The following is a 19,990-nucleotide window of genomic DNA, read 5'->3' as shown; positions in this document are numbered from 1 at the left end:
ATAACTATATGGGTTTTTCATTCAAAATAAAAACATCAACTTCCAAACGAAACACTGCATGGCAAATATCGAATCTCATTATACATTGCAATTTTGCCGAATTGGGCGGCTAACAGGTCACCGGGGTCGAGTATATGACAATCTCAAATTCATAGCATTTTAAAAGCATTCGGACCGCACAACTACAACATCCCTATACCACGTAAAGACGAGTTTATATGGACACCGAAGCGACCGAACCTTTCACCACAGAGAAGATTTCCGGGAATGTCAAGCCTGGCCGTGCTAATTCGACAAAGCTAACAATGGCAAGGCTGTCAAAAAGACAAATTTTTGGTATCGTGATAGTAGTGATTGTGCTATTCGTGTTGGGGTTTGTAATAGGCTGGTTTTCAGTGCCAGATGACTCATCTGCTGAAACATTCGACATGAAATATATCGCGAAGATGCGCAGGGAGCAGATAAAACGGAAAAACGATTTCCACGAAAAGCTGTTTGGAATCCTGAACGCGGAGAATATCGGCGAAAATCTGAGGTGAGGGGGGTCTGGTAGGTTTTGATGACAATTGCGGTTTACTTATTATAGAAAAAAGATCGAGCAAATGTAGCTTATATATATATAATATAAGGAATTAACCGAAGGCGGTCGCCAGAAACAAAACCACAGGCAGCTTTGGCACGAATTGTATTTTGCTATGCGAATATATGACACGGTGAGGAATGCGACCTTTCCTTTCATGTGTGATATCGATGCAGAACGCACGTGGACAAAGCGTTGAGTTATCATACGCGGCTATGGAATGCTGCCACCTTCTGTTAAAACACTATTTTGCCATACCCGTCATTTAGAGTTTCTTGTCACTCTGCATCTGATCTAACCCTTAAAATCGCTGCGTAGCCGCGCGTAGATACTAATATTTTAAAGAATTAAGACGGGTAATCCGCAGATAATCGCTTAGACATATGTATAGAAGCGGGTTCGATGCAATACTCGAATGGGATTTATAAACAATGGATTGAATCGAGTGTGGCAAATCTATAATCCCGCATGCTTTTACTTGAAAGCGTCAAGTATCTGCTCGATGGAGTGGCACTTGAAGTCGTTAATCTCGTTTTATGGTTTATGTTTACGAAATTCGGTATCAGCTTGCTTGAAATCGAAAAAAAAGGTTCAACTTAGTGTGATTTCAAAGTTGAAACGCGTGATCTATAAGCCTGCAAAATCCATTTTTTGCCCACGAAGTTAGATAATAAGGATATATATATGCACGAGACGATATAATCACCGATGATATTATAAGGACCGCGATGACGCACGACAATAGGAAGGCCCTATATCTCAAAGACGCTATGGCGCTATAATACACAGCTTCCAAATTCTCAGAGCCGCTGACCGTGCAGCAGTGTTTCCCTGCCGTCGCTAAAGCTTCTATGATGCATCTATGTTGTTTGTTTCTACATTCTGCCTGGGCTCCTGCGCTGATGTCTCTTCTGCTGCTCTCCCTATGCTGCCCCCGCTATTGCTTCCTGGTAACTACACAAACATAACCGATGCTCATAGCTGCGTTAAGCCGATGGCGTTTTCTGCATTGTCAGCTCAAATATATATACTTGAATCCAAGGGGTTATATATCAAACTGAAGCTAAATATTCAACTGCCGGCATTTTGGTTAGAAACGTTTTAAACATTTTTATGAAAATCAACATCATTAATTCAGTCCAAAAGCTTCAGCCCAATATACAGCACATATATAGTTTGCGTTTTCAATATATTAGTAGACACTAAAAGGCACTGGTTTCCAATCGCCATGTTTTCGATCATGAGTTTCTGGGCTTGCCATCGCCACGTTTTCGTATGCCAATTTTCATGAGCAATGGAAGTACATATATGCATATTTAAAGATGTAGGTTCAGTCATTACAAGATGTATGAGAGTATTTTAAACTTTGGCTTATCTCAGGTATTTCTCAGAGCGACCCCATGTTGCAGGAACACCACGTTCAAAGGAATTGGCAAATGAGATCGAAAAAAGATGGAAGGAATACAAATTTGACAAAGTGGAACAAACGGAATATGACATTCTCCTACCTTACGTTCAACCAAACGTCTCGAATTCTGTACAGATTTTGAATTCCACTCGTGATGTGACTTTCGAGTTCTCTGGAAGAGAAAAGGTATATATCCATTTTTATCATATGGCTTTTTAAAATGCTCTATTGTGATAGGTTGACGAGAGGTCCGTAAAACCTATATCCGAGCGTGGTCCGTATATTCCGTATCTGGACCAGTATCCCGGATGTCTCATTATTGGAACTGATTATTGACCTCGCTTGTTCGGTATGTACTGTGAAATATCAGACCAAGGTCTTTTGCATACTAAAAAGACTCCGTCTCATAATTCACAGTACAGACCTCACGCTCAGGCAATAATAAGCTATATATATTATTATACAGTGTTTCAAAATCCTGTATTTTGATTGGGTGACGAGCGGTCCTTAAAACCCATATCCGGACCGTGGTCCGTATATTCCGTACCTGGACCAGTATCCCGGTCTCATGCAGTTCCGCCATGTAATAAACCGATTATTGACCTCGCTTGTTCTATCTGTACTGTAATATCAGACCGATGGTTTTCAAAGCTTAGGTGACTCGGTCTGATATTTCACAGTACAAACCTCATGCTCGGTCAATAATTGTGAGGTGTGAAATCTGTACTGTGCGAATGCCAGTGCAGGGGGGACAATCCTACACAGCCGACTCGCAGTTTTACTTTTGTTATCGTAGAGCAAATGCTGAATGAATTTCGTTGCAGGGAAGCGCAAACTATGCATTTCCGCTTCCCATAATTTTTGGAACATTCATGTGCATCCCAAATATCTCGGGCTGTACCCCGCAGAAACCATTTATTTATTTAGTATGGTTAATATTCCTTAATTAAATACATGCCTCGTCAGTGGTGGAGCTTGATACACATGTCTATAAAGTGCGTAAATGTACATATCTCTCATTTACTTTTAACTTCTATACATCACAGTTGGCAGACCCCAGCGAAAACGACACTACGATGATCCCGCCTTTACTGGGTTTCTCTAAGCAAGGATCGGCTGAAGGGAAACTCTTGTATGTGAATTATGGAAGAACTGAAGATTTTCAAGCATTGAAGATTAACTTCAGCATCACAAACTGCAGCGGCTACATTGTCATCATGCGATATGGAAAGATATATCGCGGTGATAAGGTGGGAATTAAACTATTTTATCTATAATGAACAACTGAACTAAACTATACGAGTGACATTGTTATTCAATTATTAAATGACACTGAACACGTTATGAAATAAATGGGGCTTTATGGTCGCTATTACTAGTATCCCAAGACAGGATATTTCGAAGTTTGAAGAATACGTCATGGAATTAGAGGTAAAAGTAGCATATTTTCCATTTTGTGCAATTTACAGGTCAAAAATGCCGAAGACTGTGGGGCAGTTGGCGTCATTTTGTACAACGACCCGGCAGATTTTGCACCCGAGGGCCAGGATAAAGTCTACCCAAACTACATTTGGCTCCCAAAGACAGGAGTCCAGCGCGGTGGCATAGGCACAATCCGCGGGGATCCGCTGACTCCTGGATTGCCGTCTGTCGAAGGAGTGTTCAGAATACCGGTAGAGAGGGCTAACCTTCCTAAGATCCCAGCTACACCAATGCCTTACGGCGACGCTGTTAGACTGTTGGAGATCATGGAAGGTAGGTGCAAAATTTAAAAAATGAAGTGTAAAGTAGCGATGAGACCGCGAAGCCGTGGATGACGGAGTGCTGAACTAGGAATATTAAATGCTGAACTTGGAATATTAATCGGCCGTGAGATGCACAACTGGAAAGAGCATCCCAAAGTTAGTAAATCGCAAATGTTGATTCAGTAAAGGCCCTAGCTGTCACACGGTGCAATTTTTCCTGCAACTTTGCAATGCAATTCTTCTTTTGAATGATGTATATTTGGGAACAACGAAACTTTGGTGTTTCTTACACTTGCCCTTTTCTTCTGCAAAACTCATTCACTAATTCACATATCTTAGAAGTAGAATTGCAATGCAAGTTACACTGTTACAGGAAAAACTGCACCGTGTCACAGGGCCTTAAGTTTCAATGGGCTCGTTTATACACTTGCGATTTTTGCTCCGATGTTATGTGCGATTTTCTTCTTTTGACAGATGTGAACAAGTAATTAGTTACGAATGGTCTGATGTATTCGGATGTATCAAATCTCTTACTTGAACATCAGTAACTAATTCACTCGTTCATATCTATCAAAAGAAGAAAATCACACATTAAATTGCGAATCCAACGGGCTTAACGCCTCTATAATAAGTCTTATATAGGGATAATAAAACAAGAGAAACATGCAATTTACTGAATCTTTAAAGAGGAAAATATAAGAGCAGATAATCAGTGTGTAGAACCTAAATTTTCTACTTTCTATCTCAAAAGGTGACCACGATCTGTTCAACTGGCAAGGTGGATTGAACATTTCTTACAAACTCGGAAACGGCGGTTTACAGAACGACAGCACTGTCAAAATACAAGTAAATGTTCCAAACAAGCGGCAAAATGTGTACAATGTCATAGGCACCATATATGGCAAAGAGGAGCCAGATCGTTGGGTATTGATAGGGAATCATAGGGACGCATGGGGATTTGGCGCAGTGGATGCGTCCAGTGGCACGTCAGTCATGATGGAGATATCACGTGGTGTAAGTGAGCTTCTGAAAAAAGGTACAACACTCACCGCCCTCTTTACCATTAGAAAGTACAACTTTGAAAAGTATTTTTACGTAACCGAGGCTTGACGTTTAAAAATTGCCCTTCAACGTTTGCGGTTCACGGTCAAACTTCAGGTGACTTTTGACGCAGCTCAATTTCATTTCCCGCATAATTTTATTGAATATCCAAATTTTGTTTGAGGCAGATTTCTAGGTTTGTTATCATTACGTACACTGATTTTCTTCAGGAAAGTGGAGTATGCCAATATTGGATACTACTTTTGGACACGGTTAATCATCATTTAGAGCCTGTTTACATGGAGCAAGTTATTCCGGCTAGGGGAGGTAAAAAGCGCCTCAGATCAAAGGCTTAACTTGATTAGTCTTTCATTATATGCAGTTTTCACCTCGTCTAGCCGGGATAACTCGCCCCATGTAGACAGGCTCTTAGAACTTTGATATTTGCTCCCTATTTGGTTTGCAGTTTGCCATTAATGCCAATAAAAAACTTTCTATTATCATGACAGTGGAATTGACGACTCATGACCACTACATCTTAATCTTCGTCATCATTAAAGCCCTGCCAATATCGCCATGTCCTCATAGTCTTACCTCCACTACACTCTACAGGTTGGCGTCCAAGACGCACCATCAAATTCTGCAGCTGGGGAGCAGAGGAATCAGGTTTGATAGGATCAACCGAATGGGTGGAAGAAAATGAACGAGCCTTGTCAACCAAAGGAATAACTTACATAAATATTGATATCGCAGTCGGTGGTAACTTGACCTTCAGCGTCGCCGGCTCACCTCTACTCAAGACTGCAACTATCAGGAATGTTAAGGAAGTTCATGATCCCCACGGGCAAAAGGTGTACGATCAAATGAGGAAAGCAAAAAAGAAATTCAAATATGAAAATTTGGGTGCCGGTTCAGATTACGCCAGTTTTTATCAATTTTGCGGTAAATAAGCATTTATAAACACATTCAGCTTACTCACAAAAAGGCCTAGCCTGAACGTATGATCAGTGTGTTACAATGAACGTTTTTTATTGGACTTTGATGTAGCCGAAGGAAATTTATAACGGAAGCAAGTATATTATTTTTTGTGGGACAACTGTTGGTAGACAAAACATTTATACAATTTTTGACTGATTGGCGGTCTAGTACTCATATTCATCTCCATTTTGCCTGCGTTTGCTTTCCGGGGCTGGAGTAGCTTCATGTTCACAAAGTATTATGTTCAGTTCGGGAAAAAAATAAAAGTTTGTTCAGTGGCGTAGCCAGAACGAGAATTGGGGGACCCATATTCATATATTCGTGATATGCAGGATTAATTTCTTTTCAATCTGTTAACATGAATATATGAATATGCCCCCCCCCCCATTATCGATGTTGGCTACGCTACTTTGTCACTAAAATAGGCCCATGATGCATTGAAAGACTTGTAATCAGATTTGTACCGCAACTTCAGCAATTAACCACGTCAAATGACATGCATTTTCCTAAACGACATTTCCCCAACAGGAGTACCGTCCATAGACATGACCTATGCTGGTGAAGTTCTCTACCCTGTATACCATTCAGTCCACGACACGTACAAATGGCTTCAAGGCTTGGTCGATCCCTACTTCAAATTCCAACTAACCACGGCAAGAGTTGCCTCGAGACTTCTCATGTACATCGCCGACAGTTTTGTGTTACCGCTCGATGTCATAGAGTATGGCAAATCTCTGGACAACTCTTTGAAAACGCTCAGGAACGATCATGGGGAAGAGCTTGAAAACAATAACGTCACCTTGCGTCATATTAAGAAGGCAATTAGAAAGTACGGTATTCGAAAATACACATATAAATACGTGATAAGCTACCACTTCAGGCCTTTTGAAAATAATTAAGCCTTGCTGAGTTTTCTCATGTGTTAATTAAGTCATTGAGGTAGCACACTATTCTTGATCAAAACTAAGACGAAGATCGTGTCGCGCGGGAGCAATGAATTTAAACATCAAGGAGATTGATAACACAACTAATAATATACATAGAAAAATTTCTCAATTTGTGTGTAATTTGGAACAATAATGCACTCGTGAGTTTGACTTCAAATTGCACTCGTCCTATCAGTTTGAGGTCTTTGAAAAACTCACTCGTGCATGTTTATCCAAATTGCACTCGAAACCATGCTATTACCTATACAAATAACCATTTTCTTTTATTTATTAAGATTCATAGAAGAGGCAAAAAAATTCCAAGCGGAAAAAGAGAAAGCTCTTGATTTAAAGGATGACATTAAACTGCGAGACCTCAATAACCGTATGGTCAACGTTGAGAAATCTTTCATCTCGACCCCAGGCTTGCCTAATCGACCAAACACAAGACACGTCGTATTCGCGCCTTCCGTGAACAATGTTTACGGTAGCACCAGCTTTCCGGGAATCTCTGATCTGATGTTTAAGCAGCATAAAACAGAGAAGGATTGGTTGGATATCAAGAGACAGGCGTCTGTTGTGTTTAAAGCAATTTCTGGCGCAACTGAAACGTTAAAAGCTGATGGGAACTGAAAACCAGGAAACTCTTAGTAGAAATACATCTTCGTTTTTCGTAGTATGAGACAAACAGATTAACAAAGGGGAATTTCGTTCTAAACTAATCGGCATATTTGTTTACATTTTTTTGGCAAAACCAATCAGAATGCCTAAATTTTAATACTTCATGTAAAATGGAAAATAATGTACCTTTTTACCGTAAGTAGTCGAAATTTATGCATTCTGATTGGGTTAATGAAAATGTAAACAAACGTGCTGATTGGACAAAAACGATATTCCCCCTTGTTAAACAGATTATGCTATGCTTATCAGAACATGTTAAAATATAGCAGGTTTGGTGGTGAACTGCATAATTACAAGATCAGTATAATCAAATATCTTTAAACTTAAAAAATTACAGTAGGTCTAAAACATTACACCCTTTCCAAATCAAGGTCTTCCTTGAAACACAACTGAAAAGACTGTCGAGTGGACAAATCTCTAATTTTGCCGACACCGGTATACTTATGCATTTCATAACTTACTTTTCGGTGTGCAACGAGTCAACGACATAGTTGACAACATGGTCAATATTTGGTCATAATCAACAGATCTATATTTTTTCATCACTTCGTCATCGTAGATTTTGAAATATAAAATATACGACTAGTTACGTGTCCGTATATTTCTAATATATTTCTAGTATATTCGCTGAGCTATAATATAACAATTCAGTAGGAATTATTATAGAGCTCAGTGGAGAAGCCTGAGTACAAATTTAAAATCAAAATTCAAATTTTGAAAATAAAAACAAACATGGCGTCCTTGCGATGCGATGTAAACAAACGTGAAACCACAAAATAGTTTAGGCTAATCTCAAACAACTGCATATTCGAATGCAGGAAGGGTTTCGTACTTAGAATACTTAGTTATATTCAAATGTGAAAGTGGTTCAAAACATATACGGGAGTTTTTTTTTACGAGATTTGAAGCAGAACTCGCTGTTTACAAGTTGCCTGGTAACTCGATTATCAATCTTCAGTTTGTACAAAACAGTTGAAGGTTATATGAAGTCAAGGTGCTCATCTATTGTAGTCGCTTAAGTTGTGAAGTTTAATTTTTTAAATACAGTGTAAACATCTATAATTTAAAAAATACAGAGCACGGATTTTGGGTATTGTATGTAATGGATATTTACTCAAGCAGTCATGCAGGGATGACAGTTTAATCACTATTCAAGAGATATCAACTGTAGCGAAGAAGTCAAAGAAATACTATCTGAACTTTTAGGAATCTTATACATTCAATTAACACCTGGTTTAAAAAAGAATCTAAGAAGAGCATACTTGTTCATGATTTAATATAAGCATCATAATGTGGGATAACTCACATCACTAAACATTTATATAAAGCCTTCTATGAACTGAACTATGGCATTTATGGATCTATCAGTCAAGGGAAAAGCGAGTCCAAGACATGAGCGCCCATTCAGCGGGAAACGATCGGGATATGCAAACAGGAATGCCGATACCAAAGCAAATATATTTGGAATAAGTGAACCAAGTGGTAGACAAGAAGTTTCCAAAAGAGATTTAGTGAAAACAAATAGTAGTGGAAGTGTGAAATCAAATGGAAAGTACAAAACACCAATTGCACCTCGAGGTTCTGATGCAATTACAATACCATCTGTAAGTCAGTGTTTAGATGCACACAAAACTTATTTTCATTAGACTCCATGCAAGTATTAAATTCACCCTCTATTTAGTGAAAATTTATATTCCAACATTAACCGAAAAATCATATTAATTAATTTGAATGGTAATAGAAGGCATGCATGTTTGCAAATCTATATAACAATACATTTTGATGCATTACAGTATATCAAAATATTATGATGTGTTTGTAGTTGTTATCAGACATGGTTCTGGCTTAATTACTTTAATTTGAAATTAGTATGGATTGAGTTTCAATTTAGACTAGGTTTTGTGTATGTCTAAGAACGTACCCTAAGGCCATAGAGAACATGTTAATCTCCACCACTACTTGAATAACCTAGATATTATATTTTTGCACCAACCAAATCAGTCATATTTTGGTACAATTAGTCTTTGTTAGACTATAGGAACGTAAATTGTTATGGATGGGTGACATTCTATGTCATATTTACTGTACCACTAGCATGCAGTCATATATACTTGGTTTATAATTCTTTTGCTAATAATACATTTAAAATATTTTTAGGCTGGGATCATCTCACAATCTGAATTAGAAACAACTAAAAAGCTAGTTGGATCAAGTGAGAAAACCAAAGTTGAACCAAAAGTGGTAATTACCTTTCAGATATATTTAAGAATTGGAAGTTTTGCAACTTCATATAAGTTTTGCAACTTCATTTTTATGTATTTTATTTACATATAATTGAAAGCTGACAATGCACTGGGAAACTTGTAAGATTATGTCTATTTTACTTAGTTGCTTATGTTTTCATACTGTAGATCACAGTCAATGGTAAACTGTATGTAGACAACCCCAGAAGACCAAGGTCCAGAAAAGCACCTGATGGGTATGTATTTGTGAAATTGTATAACCATCTGGCATTCTTAAAAAATAAAAATTGCCTATATTTCAGCAGGATATCATACCTGTAGATCCGTGTCCTGTTTCTCACTTTCCTCGCCATGGTTTCCCGACGTTTCAGCATGTGTAGGCAGTGTAGCAATTGAATATAAGTCTAAACATAGCAAAATCAGGCTACAGAAATAGTTGCCAGTTTCGGTTTAACCGTTTAAATTCTGAGCTTTTTTGAAGTTGAGAAGTGAGAACAGCCGGGAAATTTGTTGCGCGCATGCTCCAAAGGGCAAAAAATGGTTCCACGAGATGCTTGCATTGCCGCTAAAACGCTTTTGAACGATTAGTTTTGTTAGAACTTGGTTTAAAACGTACGTCTTTTTTTCCGGATCAATTTTATTCCAAAAAAATTAAAAACAATTTAGGTTTTGAATTCTAACAGTAAAACAAAACGAAGCGTTTTTTCTTGCAACGACAAAAATTCTATTGACAAGAATCTTCTACGTCATGTAATTTTTACTATCGTGGTTCACTGACTATAGCGGCAAATAATCCAGGTGTTCAGAATTCTGAAATGGCGGTAATGGAATGGGAGTAGTTGTCAGATAAAACTATATAAAAACAATTTCTCGGTTGAATTAAACAACTTAATCTTTTTTGAAATATACTTTATAGCCGGTTTCAAATTTATGTCAGAGCTACAGTTTTATAACTATATAAAAAGATAATCACAAAATTTCGACAAATTTATATAAAGAATATTAATTAAATATGCATCAAATTACCTGAATATCATGAAGGATATTGACATGAAGCAAAGCAAACGAGGTCTAACAGAATCTTGGCATAATTTTCTAAGATGTGACATCCCACTATACACGTGCATACTTCCATACTGACTGCTCTTGTCACTGGAATCTTGCTATATAATTTTGCAAAATACTTACTGCCAGATATAGGCTTGATCTTATTGAATATTGTGAGAAACTCCTGCAGGAATATTCAAAATCCTATCAAGACTAGGGTCTTTGCAAGATCTTAGCAAGATTCTGTCGAGAATTTTTTATTTTCACCTCGATCTGACGATCTCCATAGTTCTTTTCCCTTGATATCTTAATTGTCTTGTGTTAATGGTTTTTCTCATAACTGGTCATCATTACATTTACATTTTTATATACGAAACTTTGGATAATTAAGTAGAAATGATAATTATGTTTAGGGTGCCGAAATTACAGTTGGGTGCACTTGCGGATAGAGATGACGAGGTACTGTATTATACTGATTAGGTGAACAACCGCCCTTCGATCATTGCATTTCTTTTTTCCTTTATCAAAGAAGCGTACTGTATACGGTGGTTAAAATGAACTATTTTAAAATTATGTTAATTTTGGCAGTGGTGCATGCTAAAAGAATTTGTTTGCATGCAGGGTTTGACATTTTTATGTAATCTAATACAGAGTGTCCCAAAAAAATGTCCCCTCTATTGAAATCAAGCTTTGTTAGAATCCGATTGCCTTAATATTATGATAAACCCAATTGAAAGCAAGATGCTTTATTTGATCAAATGCCTCAACCTAATAACTATGCTATTTAGACGCTACTGCGTTGATCATGCATTCAAATTCCAACAAAAGCGTGACAGGAGTTGACAGGACACGTATTCCTTTTCATGCAGTTATAAACATTCTCTGATAATAGCTAAGCACGAGTTTTATTACTTTTTCTTTATCGTTTTTATTATTTAATACCCTTATAATTTACAAGCTGCATTTTAATTTTTTGATAGTTGCAAATTCCACGTGGTGACCAAAGCTGTAACTTGGCCACACCAGATTCTCAAACCAGTGTAAGGTTAGTAAAACCATTCTCTGCAAATAACTAACTATATAATAAGTTTAGCTCTCGTTCAATTTGACGCACCCGTCGGTTTCGCATAATACGAAATTGGCATCTAAATTGCAACAGAAGTAAGATTTCAAAGCGATGCTTTTTTAACAACCTGCATGTGTCATTCATTATACAATCTGTATCATTACCGTACAGTATGTAAATGCCTGGATTAAAGAAAACATGGTTGATGTGCTCTATTTTCAGTTGGGGAACGCCGATCAACAATCAGTATTATAACAATCAACAAGAGGAAACGAATTACGAGGTTTGTGCGGAGAACGCAGAGGAAAGAATGCTTTCTTCGTTACGACAAAAACCGAACGGAATTCCAGATCTCGACCTGCAACTCTCGCACAGTGGAAATGAGCAGTTTAGAAAGGTTAGCGGTTCGTTTCATATTTATATTTGCATATTTATCTTTGGTTTTGAAAGTTAAGACGGTGTTACACAATGCAACTTTCCTTGCCAAATGCAACGCAATTCAACTACGGAGACATCTAAAGTTGTCAAATACAACATTTTGTTACGCTCTGCTGACTTCTCTTAACATTTTGAGCACTTTTTAACATCCCTTAAAATTACAATTGCATTGCAAGTTGGAAGAAAAATTGCATATAGTGTAACGTAAGAGCGCCTTTAAGGCTTTTAAGTTATTTTGAATCTTTGTCTTTTTGCAGGCGCTACGAGAAAGAAATAAACGCGAAAAGCAAAACGAAAGCACTAAGTCTAAGGTATACAACCTTAAGGGGCAAAAATAATGAATATAGGGGAAATAATGCTTCCCAACATGTTAACTTACATGCATTATGTACACAACTATTAAGTGGTTGCGTTTTTTTATACACCATGCATGCATGTACAATTTTAATTTTAGACACAGATTTTGAAATAAAATTAATTGTAAGTTCAGCTGTACTCAGAGTTTCCAGTGCTATTAAAACAGGAACCGTCAACTACCCAAAAACGCAGTAATGTATAGTAAAATTAATGGAAGCAGTTTACTGATTTTTGGTGAATGAATTGTTGCAGGTAAAATTGGACACGACGGAACCATGGGCCGTTCAACCACAGAGAGACGCAGAGATGTTGATGAGAGTTGCTGATGAAAAAGCAAGTAGTCTAATAACTATAAAGATTTAGCTGGATATAATTGTGTGCGACTCATCCTACAGGTCTTTCTCGCTCTAAAGTTGACCGAGCGATTTAATGATAGCACTTTTTCTATATAGCTACAATTACTCCTGTAGTATATTTTCTTTAAATATACATGTATTACCTAGCTATATGAATTAGTTCACTTTGCTTACACGTTCATAGCGATGGAAACTGCGCACAAGGGCAAGTTTATAGTACATTACTGCGTTACACCACATCACCAGTATCTGTACGTTAGGACTAAGACTCAATTGTTTCTTTTCGGCAAAACTTCGAGTAAACCCCGAAAAAATGAAATTATTGATGAGGCGCTTGTTGGTGACGAACTTATGAGGTAAGACTGACGTACTGTACGTAGCAATCATATTCCATTAGGCATTACTGGCTAAAGGATTTTTCCGTAGAAATATTTATATAACCCATTTCGTTCAATCCTACTATATATAAAAGGTGACACGTAAATAACGTTGCCTACCTTCGTGTATATACCTCTTAGGGAAACTGTCACTAATCCTCAGGCGAGATCTCAAGCATTCAATAGCCCTACAGTTGGACCAAGAGAAAAACGACATCAAGCGCTGTTTAATAGGTAAATTTTCAAAATCTGAATCTAACAGGCCTGCCAATGTCAGCATGGCTTAATCATTACATCATTGAAAACGTAAAATAAAATGGCTGTTATATAGGTGTATTTACAATTTGCAGGTCGGGAATCGACATTATTGCCTGTTGGGTTATGCTGTGAAATACACTGCGATTTTTTTCCGTATATCTAGTCCTGATTAAATAAGCGGCTAAAAAATTTCGTAAAGTAAATTCCAAAAATAAATTATTTCTTTGTTAATATCACATCGATAATAAATGCCGTGCTTTTATTGAACCAAGCGCATACCGGTTCCAAAAACTCAAGCTGTGACACATCTGTTACTTTTGATACATTTTTTGGAAGCCATTACCCGACTTGGCGCCAGCTTGTCTAGTCATAAGGCGCGTGTTTGGATTTTGGAATCTTTTATACTAAAAGTATTTTGGCCGTAAATGAAGAAAAAATTCTGAGTCAGAAAAAACTCCAAAAAATAAGACAAAAAACTTCAAAGGTCCGCTTGCATTTAAAAAATCTCTCTATATTGTAGGAATCCTACGGCAACGACTACAGTCTCAGAGAACTTGCTTAGTCAACGATTGAGGTTTTCAGCTCGTATTCTAAGCAAGGATGGTCATGACGCTCATCGAGAGTTGAATGGTTTTTACTTTCCCGCTGATAATTCCCTGACTGTGTACGAGTTCAGGCAGTTTGGAAGCAGGTGAGAATAAAAATTACATGTAAGACAACAGCATTTTAGACAGAATCTTTGAGATAAACATTTAAAATTACTCTTTTTAATAACAGATCGTCTGCTTTGCCCTTTATTCAACGAGGGAAGTATTACCACGCAAAAGGTAGAACAAAAGATGAACCGTACTCATACCAAGATATCTCAGTTGTAAGTGAAAATGTTAATTAGTCCACAGATTCAACAACTACCAGTCAACTGGCCACATCCGAAACATGCTTCGCCCACAAACTACGTAAAAACACAGACTTTATTATAGGAGTCTATTTCATTAATGCAGTATATAGAGTGTGCACTCTAAGTACCATGAAAGATGCGCTAATTTCCGTATGAAATACGAATTTCTCAGACTGACTGCATGGTTATATATACTAGGTGTTATATATTATAGGGATATAATTAGTACCCGGAGGCGGTTTCGGTCGAGGAGAAAAACGGGAATACCTTGAGAAAGCCCTCAAAGTACAGGAGAGGAACAACTATATAATCTCGACTTTTAATGAGTTGGTCCAATACACTGGGTCGCATTTAGATATAACTGCGTCCTTAACCTATAAGCAGGCCCAACTCAGAGATACAAGAGGCAGCACCATAACCAAGTTTGCCACTCTTCGCGTCTCCACTCTTCGTAATTTTTCCCTCCCCACCTTTGTTTAGCACCTCAAAAGACTCATATCAATTCTTTAAATTTTTTTTATAAACGTGCCTATATAAAAGGAGACATTTCGTTCTCTGCTGTATGTATAGAGTTTCGTTCGCAAACTAATGTAACTTCTTAAAGGTGTCGGAATAAATCCACATTTCATTGTTATTTTAGGGCAAGGATTTGGTATTTGAGACATCAGAGCAGTTGTCTTTACCAAACAATTTGAAGCGCAAAACATACGTTACCCTTCGTATTACCGATGTGGATATCGATTCGAAACAAAAAATAGCGTAAGTAATTATCCTTAAATGTTTGCAGTGAGATGAATCCGGGTATAAAGGAACGACGGTTGCGATCTAAGAAGAAATTTTTCTTTGATGCGCAGGTTCAAAGACACACATACACCAATAGGGGCTGTCTCGCCATCACATGAATTACTACAAAGAACGACGACGAAAGAAGATGCTAAGGATAAAGAACTTATCGCCGAAGTCAAAGGTAACGTGTCATAATTGGTCACCTTCAAAACCCAGAAGAAAAATTCATTTTCTTCCGTCAGTTTTACTACAAAGGATAGGGCCTTGTTTAAACCGTTTGTAGAGCTTTATTCATGTGAGAGCTTTTATGATTTAACTATTTACTCCGGACAGCCCGACCAACCTCCGAGTATTACTTTTTGAAATTATCTAATTTCAAGATAGAGCAGTACCGGATGTTAAATAGAGGATATCAGTCCAATTGTTTCTGCATGTTTTATCTTTATCAAATCTTCTTTTTTATCTTTATTAGCTTTAGTTCGTAGTCAGCTCAAGAAAAGAGGCGTAAAAACAATGACAGGTCTTGGTAGACATTTCCAAACTTTAGATACGTCAGGAGATGGTGCATTGGACAAAGACGAGCTTAAGGAGGCACTGAAACAATTTAATATCCAAATACCTCCCGAGGTTCGTGAACTTAACACCTGCATCCTAAATATTGCTAAAATAGTTATTCAGTAGAAGACAAATACCGGTATCACCAATACTCATATTTACACCACAAACTAGCAGACAAAAACATTGTGCGGTTTTCGTTTCAGCGATTCGATGAGATCTGGGATATCGTGGATGCGAATCATGACGGGGCCTTGGACTATGGAGAGTTCACCAGGAATTTTATTGGTGAAATGAACGAGGGAAGAAAATCACTTGTTTTAAAGGTATACAGCTCATGCCTTTCATAAATATGTTCCAACATTACTTCGAATTCATCATTATGTCATTTACACAGGTGTTTAGGAAAATGGACCCAAACAAACGTGGTGTGGTACCGTTAGTGAATCTTGCAAAATTTTACACTGCCAGACAACATCCGCATGTTATATCAGGTATTATTATATAAGATAGCTTTATCATTTTTAATTATAATATAACATCGTACGCGCGTGCTGATTGGTCAAAAAGCGTGTTTTTATAACTGTATACAGAAACACGGGACTTTTCCCGCCGAACTTGACAAGCGAAGCGATGTAATGAGAATTTGTAATTAAATCGAATTATAATATTTTTACAAAATCTTTTTATTGAGTTATATTATAAAAGAAATAAAATAAATTTTTTCCTGTGTTTCAATATAGTTACAGAAACACTTCGAAATAACTTTTTTTTTCGTTCTCCCAAACTCCCGAAAATGTTTTCTATTTTTTAAATGTTCTCACTAGAAATCTAAATTGGAAATATATTTCTCACATGCAAGTTTTCTTGAAGGCAAGGTAACTGAGGATGAAGTTCGCAAGCAGTTGTTAAACACTTTCGACCATTGTAAGAAAAAAGGAGAAGTTACATATGGGGTGAGCGTTGATATTGCACACACAAATTTGCACCATTTTAACTTTTCTAGAAAACTGATAATCCACCATCTTCGTTGATTTTCGAAATATGGTCATGATGCTTATGCTCTCTTTAAAAACAGGAGTGAATATATGTGTGAAATCAACAAAGATGGCGTCTAATGATGACGTCCAAACAAAGAATCGCCTAAAATTATTGCGTCTGTCTTTTCTAGGATTTTGAAGATTATTTTGAAGGCCTTAGTCTCACTATCGAAGACGATGATGAATTCATAATGATAATGAGAAACTGTTGGGCGATCTGAAATAACTGTTATTAAAATATTAATGTATATATAGTATTTCGCCGACTCGCCACGACACAAACGAGCCTTGAAGAATAGACGTCAAATTTTTATTATGAAATACTGCAAATTCGAATTTTTAAGGGTATATGCCTTTTGGCCACACCTTGTACCATATAGTTATATTAACATAATTTTTGTACAAGAAAACTCTAAAACCTAGGCGCCGGTTGTATAAACGGTGGTTGACTACGTTGTAACTACTTAATATGTTGTCATGCATGCAAGGCGTTTTATACAACTGCCTCCTGAAGTTAATATACATGAAATACAGTAATTTTTCTTATACTTTGTTTTGTGTAAAAATGTTCTTATGTGTCCATTAAACTTTTGGCCAAGAGTTTAAATTTAGCCAGCCTGAATGTCGTTTCAAGAGGCGTTTGTAACTGTCTACAGGGTGCATGTCAAAAATAAACTAGCTGTGGAAATATAAGCGAAACCAACAAATGCATGAAATAAAGAAAATATATTGAAAAACGGGATCATACTAAACAAGTCTACTGGGTGTAATGTTCTGTTTATAATATGGACTAAACTATATGAGTAGTGACAAAAATACACACAAAGACGACACGTAAATAAGCCGCGAAAGACCATTATAAAGCCGAATATTTTTTTTCAATTATAGCCTAAACATGCATTAAAGTAGAATACATTTTACTTATCTAAAGATGTCTTTTAAATGTTTTCGTTTGTATATCCAACGTTAATTTCGTTTTAAATACGAACCATAGACCATTTGTATTTTCTGACAACAACGGGTTTTCTGGAACCTTGCTTCAGTGGTTAAAAAGTTATCTATAACTGGCAGATACCATCGTGTTGTTCTTGAAGGCATTTATGCAGTTTGGCTGCCAGTAAATTCCGGAGTGCCCCAGGGATCAGTTCTTGGGCCGCTCCTATTCCTTGTTTTCATCAATGATATACCCAACTATATCCATTCGGATTCTTAACTTGGCTTTGTTTGCGGACGATTCGAAATTGTATAGAATATTGGATTCTCCATCATCGCAATATGTCCCCCAACAAGATCTTGATGGCATACATATAGTCTGGACTCAAGTATGTTCTTTAATGTCCTAAAATGCAAGGCTCTTCGTATTTAAAGAAAACGAATCCCCAGGGATTGTTGGCCATATCGATTGGGTTCTGAATGCTTGGAATATGTTCCTTTCATTAAAGATTTGGGTATCACTATATATCCTGCGACTTGCAATGGAGAAGACATATTGAGGAAATGTTTTCAAAGGTTATCGGAAACTTGGATTGATAAAACAAGTTTGCAGGCATATGTAAATACTCGAAACGTTCTCTTTTGTTCATTGGTTCTCCCACATCTGGAGTACTGTTCTAGTTTATGGTTACCATCGACAGTTAAATATCGAGCTCAGCTGGTTTAGAACGTCTTGAGGCGAGCGACGAAATTCATTTAAACTATCCTCCACGAGAAGTTTCGTACTCAGAAAGACTAAGAACTCTTGGTCTCTTGCCGCTAAATTTTCGCTGTCTATTGGGATTTCTTTCCTGTTGCCCTCTCCTGTCACTGTTTTTGTAAATATGTAATTGTCTTTATCATTATTGTAATTGTAACAATTCATTATGAATCAGTAAATTAAAAAAATCAAAAAACAATGAAACTTGTTATGTCACTCACTGTTATGTAAAATATCGATATAATAATTCACGGCATTATTTTGGAAATATTAATGTTTGAAAAACAGAAACTTTTGACAGAAATAAGTGACAAGTACAATTCAATTCTTCCCGCCAAATATTAGGAGTTCAGTTACCGACTTTCTCAGCGACCAATTAGAATGCTCTATTTTGTATTCTTTTTACCTAGACTGTACTTTTTACACGGATACCCATTTAGCGATGCCGTGCCGATAAATCGAATGTAGTGCAAACAGGGCTTTAGTTTAGCCTAAATGTTTTCGTGAAATAGCAGGGAAGCGCGAGTCGTGGGCGAGCGCTAGTTGTATTGATTATAGCCTAAAGTGAGCCATATTGAGCCATGTATAATTAAAGTGTGTTGATTGCCGGCGCAGCTGCACGGACATTGGCCAATCAAAACTCTTTCTAAATATTTCATAGTTACAATTGATAATTTTGACTTGTTAATTGTGCACGAATTAGTTACATACAAGAGTAGTTGTAATACATAATTTACAACGCCATTAGTTAATTCAACTTAGTTGTGTTGTAAAAGAATCATAACAAAATAGCAAGCCTAGTTCAGTTTACAATTACGAATATTGGAAAAGTTACATATGCTTTTAAAAGAATATATTGTAAACTGAAAACCGCATGGGCCAATATAACAATAATAACTATTCGAATCGTGACTTGACTGGGATTCAGATTCAGTCCTTTGTCACCTACTTTGCGGGCGGCCATATTGTTTTAGTCACACCAGTGCCCACTGTCACATGTTTGCAATGGACTCAAATTTGACAACAAATATTGATTTGTAAACGTTTTTAAGCATGTAACTTGATCTTCATTCAAGAACCTCGAGGCATCAATAAGAGCGGACACGCCGTGCTTGAAGAGCGTTTGAAACATCGAGAATATATTTCATGTTTCCAAGATTTAATTTCAGTCATCTTGGTATTTAAACAAAGTGTTCGTGATATATACGAGTATGAATTGATACAGTGGCCATGGGACAGAATTGTTGTAGACCGCCTGTTTGTACGACTACGGGATTATGTTGTCTTACGCAAGAAGCAACAGAACCAAAATATGCTCGGTATTTGGGAAGCAGCGAAGACGAATTGGATCTTATAAATGTTGTTGGCGAAGCTTTGGAGCTCGACCCTGTATTAGACCGTGATACGGGGGAAGAGAAAATTAACACATGGATTGAAGCAAACACGCCAAGTTTAGAGTTGCCTGAAAGCGACGTTGGAATTAACCGTTTAAAATGTGTTAAATACTGGGAGTCAGT

At 37.1% G+C, this 19,990-nt stretch overlaps 2 protein-coding genes across 2 annotated transcripts; both read left to right on the top strand.

Moving 5' to 3' along the window:
- Positions 1-1,986: 1,986 nt before the first annotated feature.
- LOC114520803 (glutamate carboxypeptidase 2-like) lies at positions 1,987-7,418 on the top strand. The gene is made up of 7 exons (XM_028541136.1): positions 1,987-2,174; positions 3,035-3,238; positions 3,458-3,743; positions 4,485-4,769; positions 5,387-5,716; positions 6,281-6,581; positions 6,975-7,418. The coding sequence occupies exons 2-7, from the start codon at positions 3,065-3,067 to the stop codon at positions 7,309-7,311; spliced, it is 1,713 nt and encodes a 570-aa protein (XP_028396937.1). The 5' UTR covers positions 1,987-2,174; positions 3,035-3,064; the 3' UTR covers positions 7,312-7,418.
- A 647-nt stretch (positions 7,419-8,065) lies between these two features.
- Positions 8,066-17,476, top strand: LOC114520802 (calcyphosin-2-like). The gene is made up of 19 exons (XM_028541135.1): positions 8,066-8,963; positions 9,517-9,600; positions 9,771-9,838; positions 11,063-11,108; positions 11,630-11,694; positions 11,938-12,112; positions 12,411-12,464; positions 12,763-12,858; positions 13,014-13,222; positions 13,385-13,477; positions 14,022-14,192; positions 14,279-14,372; positions 15,040-15,158; positions 15,254-15,366; positions 15,658-15,812; positions 15,947-16,066; positions 16,138-16,234; positions 16,614-16,696; positions 16,912-17,476. Exons 1-19 carry the CDS (start codon positions 8,706-8,708, stop codon positions 16,999-17,001), a joined length of 2,190 nt encoding a protein of 729 aa, XP_028396936.1. The 5' UTR covers positions 8,066-8,705; the 3' UTR covers positions 17,002-17,476.
- The last annotated feature ends 2,514 nt before the right edge of the window (positions 17,477-19,990 follow it).

The sequence above is a fragment of the Dendronephthya gigantea genome, unplaced genomic scaffold (genome assembly GCF_004324835.1).
Source record: "Dendronephthya gigantea isolate DGI-Jeju-01 unplaced genomic scaffold, DenGig_1.0 000018F, whole genome shotgun sequence".
NCBI lineage: Eukaryota > Metazoa > Cnidaria > Anthozoa > Malacalcyonacea > Nephtheidae > Dendronephthya > Dendronephthya gigantea.
The sequence above is the reverse complement of the archived record's forward strand: the minus strand, read 5'-3'. Positions and strand labels throughout refer to the sequence as shown.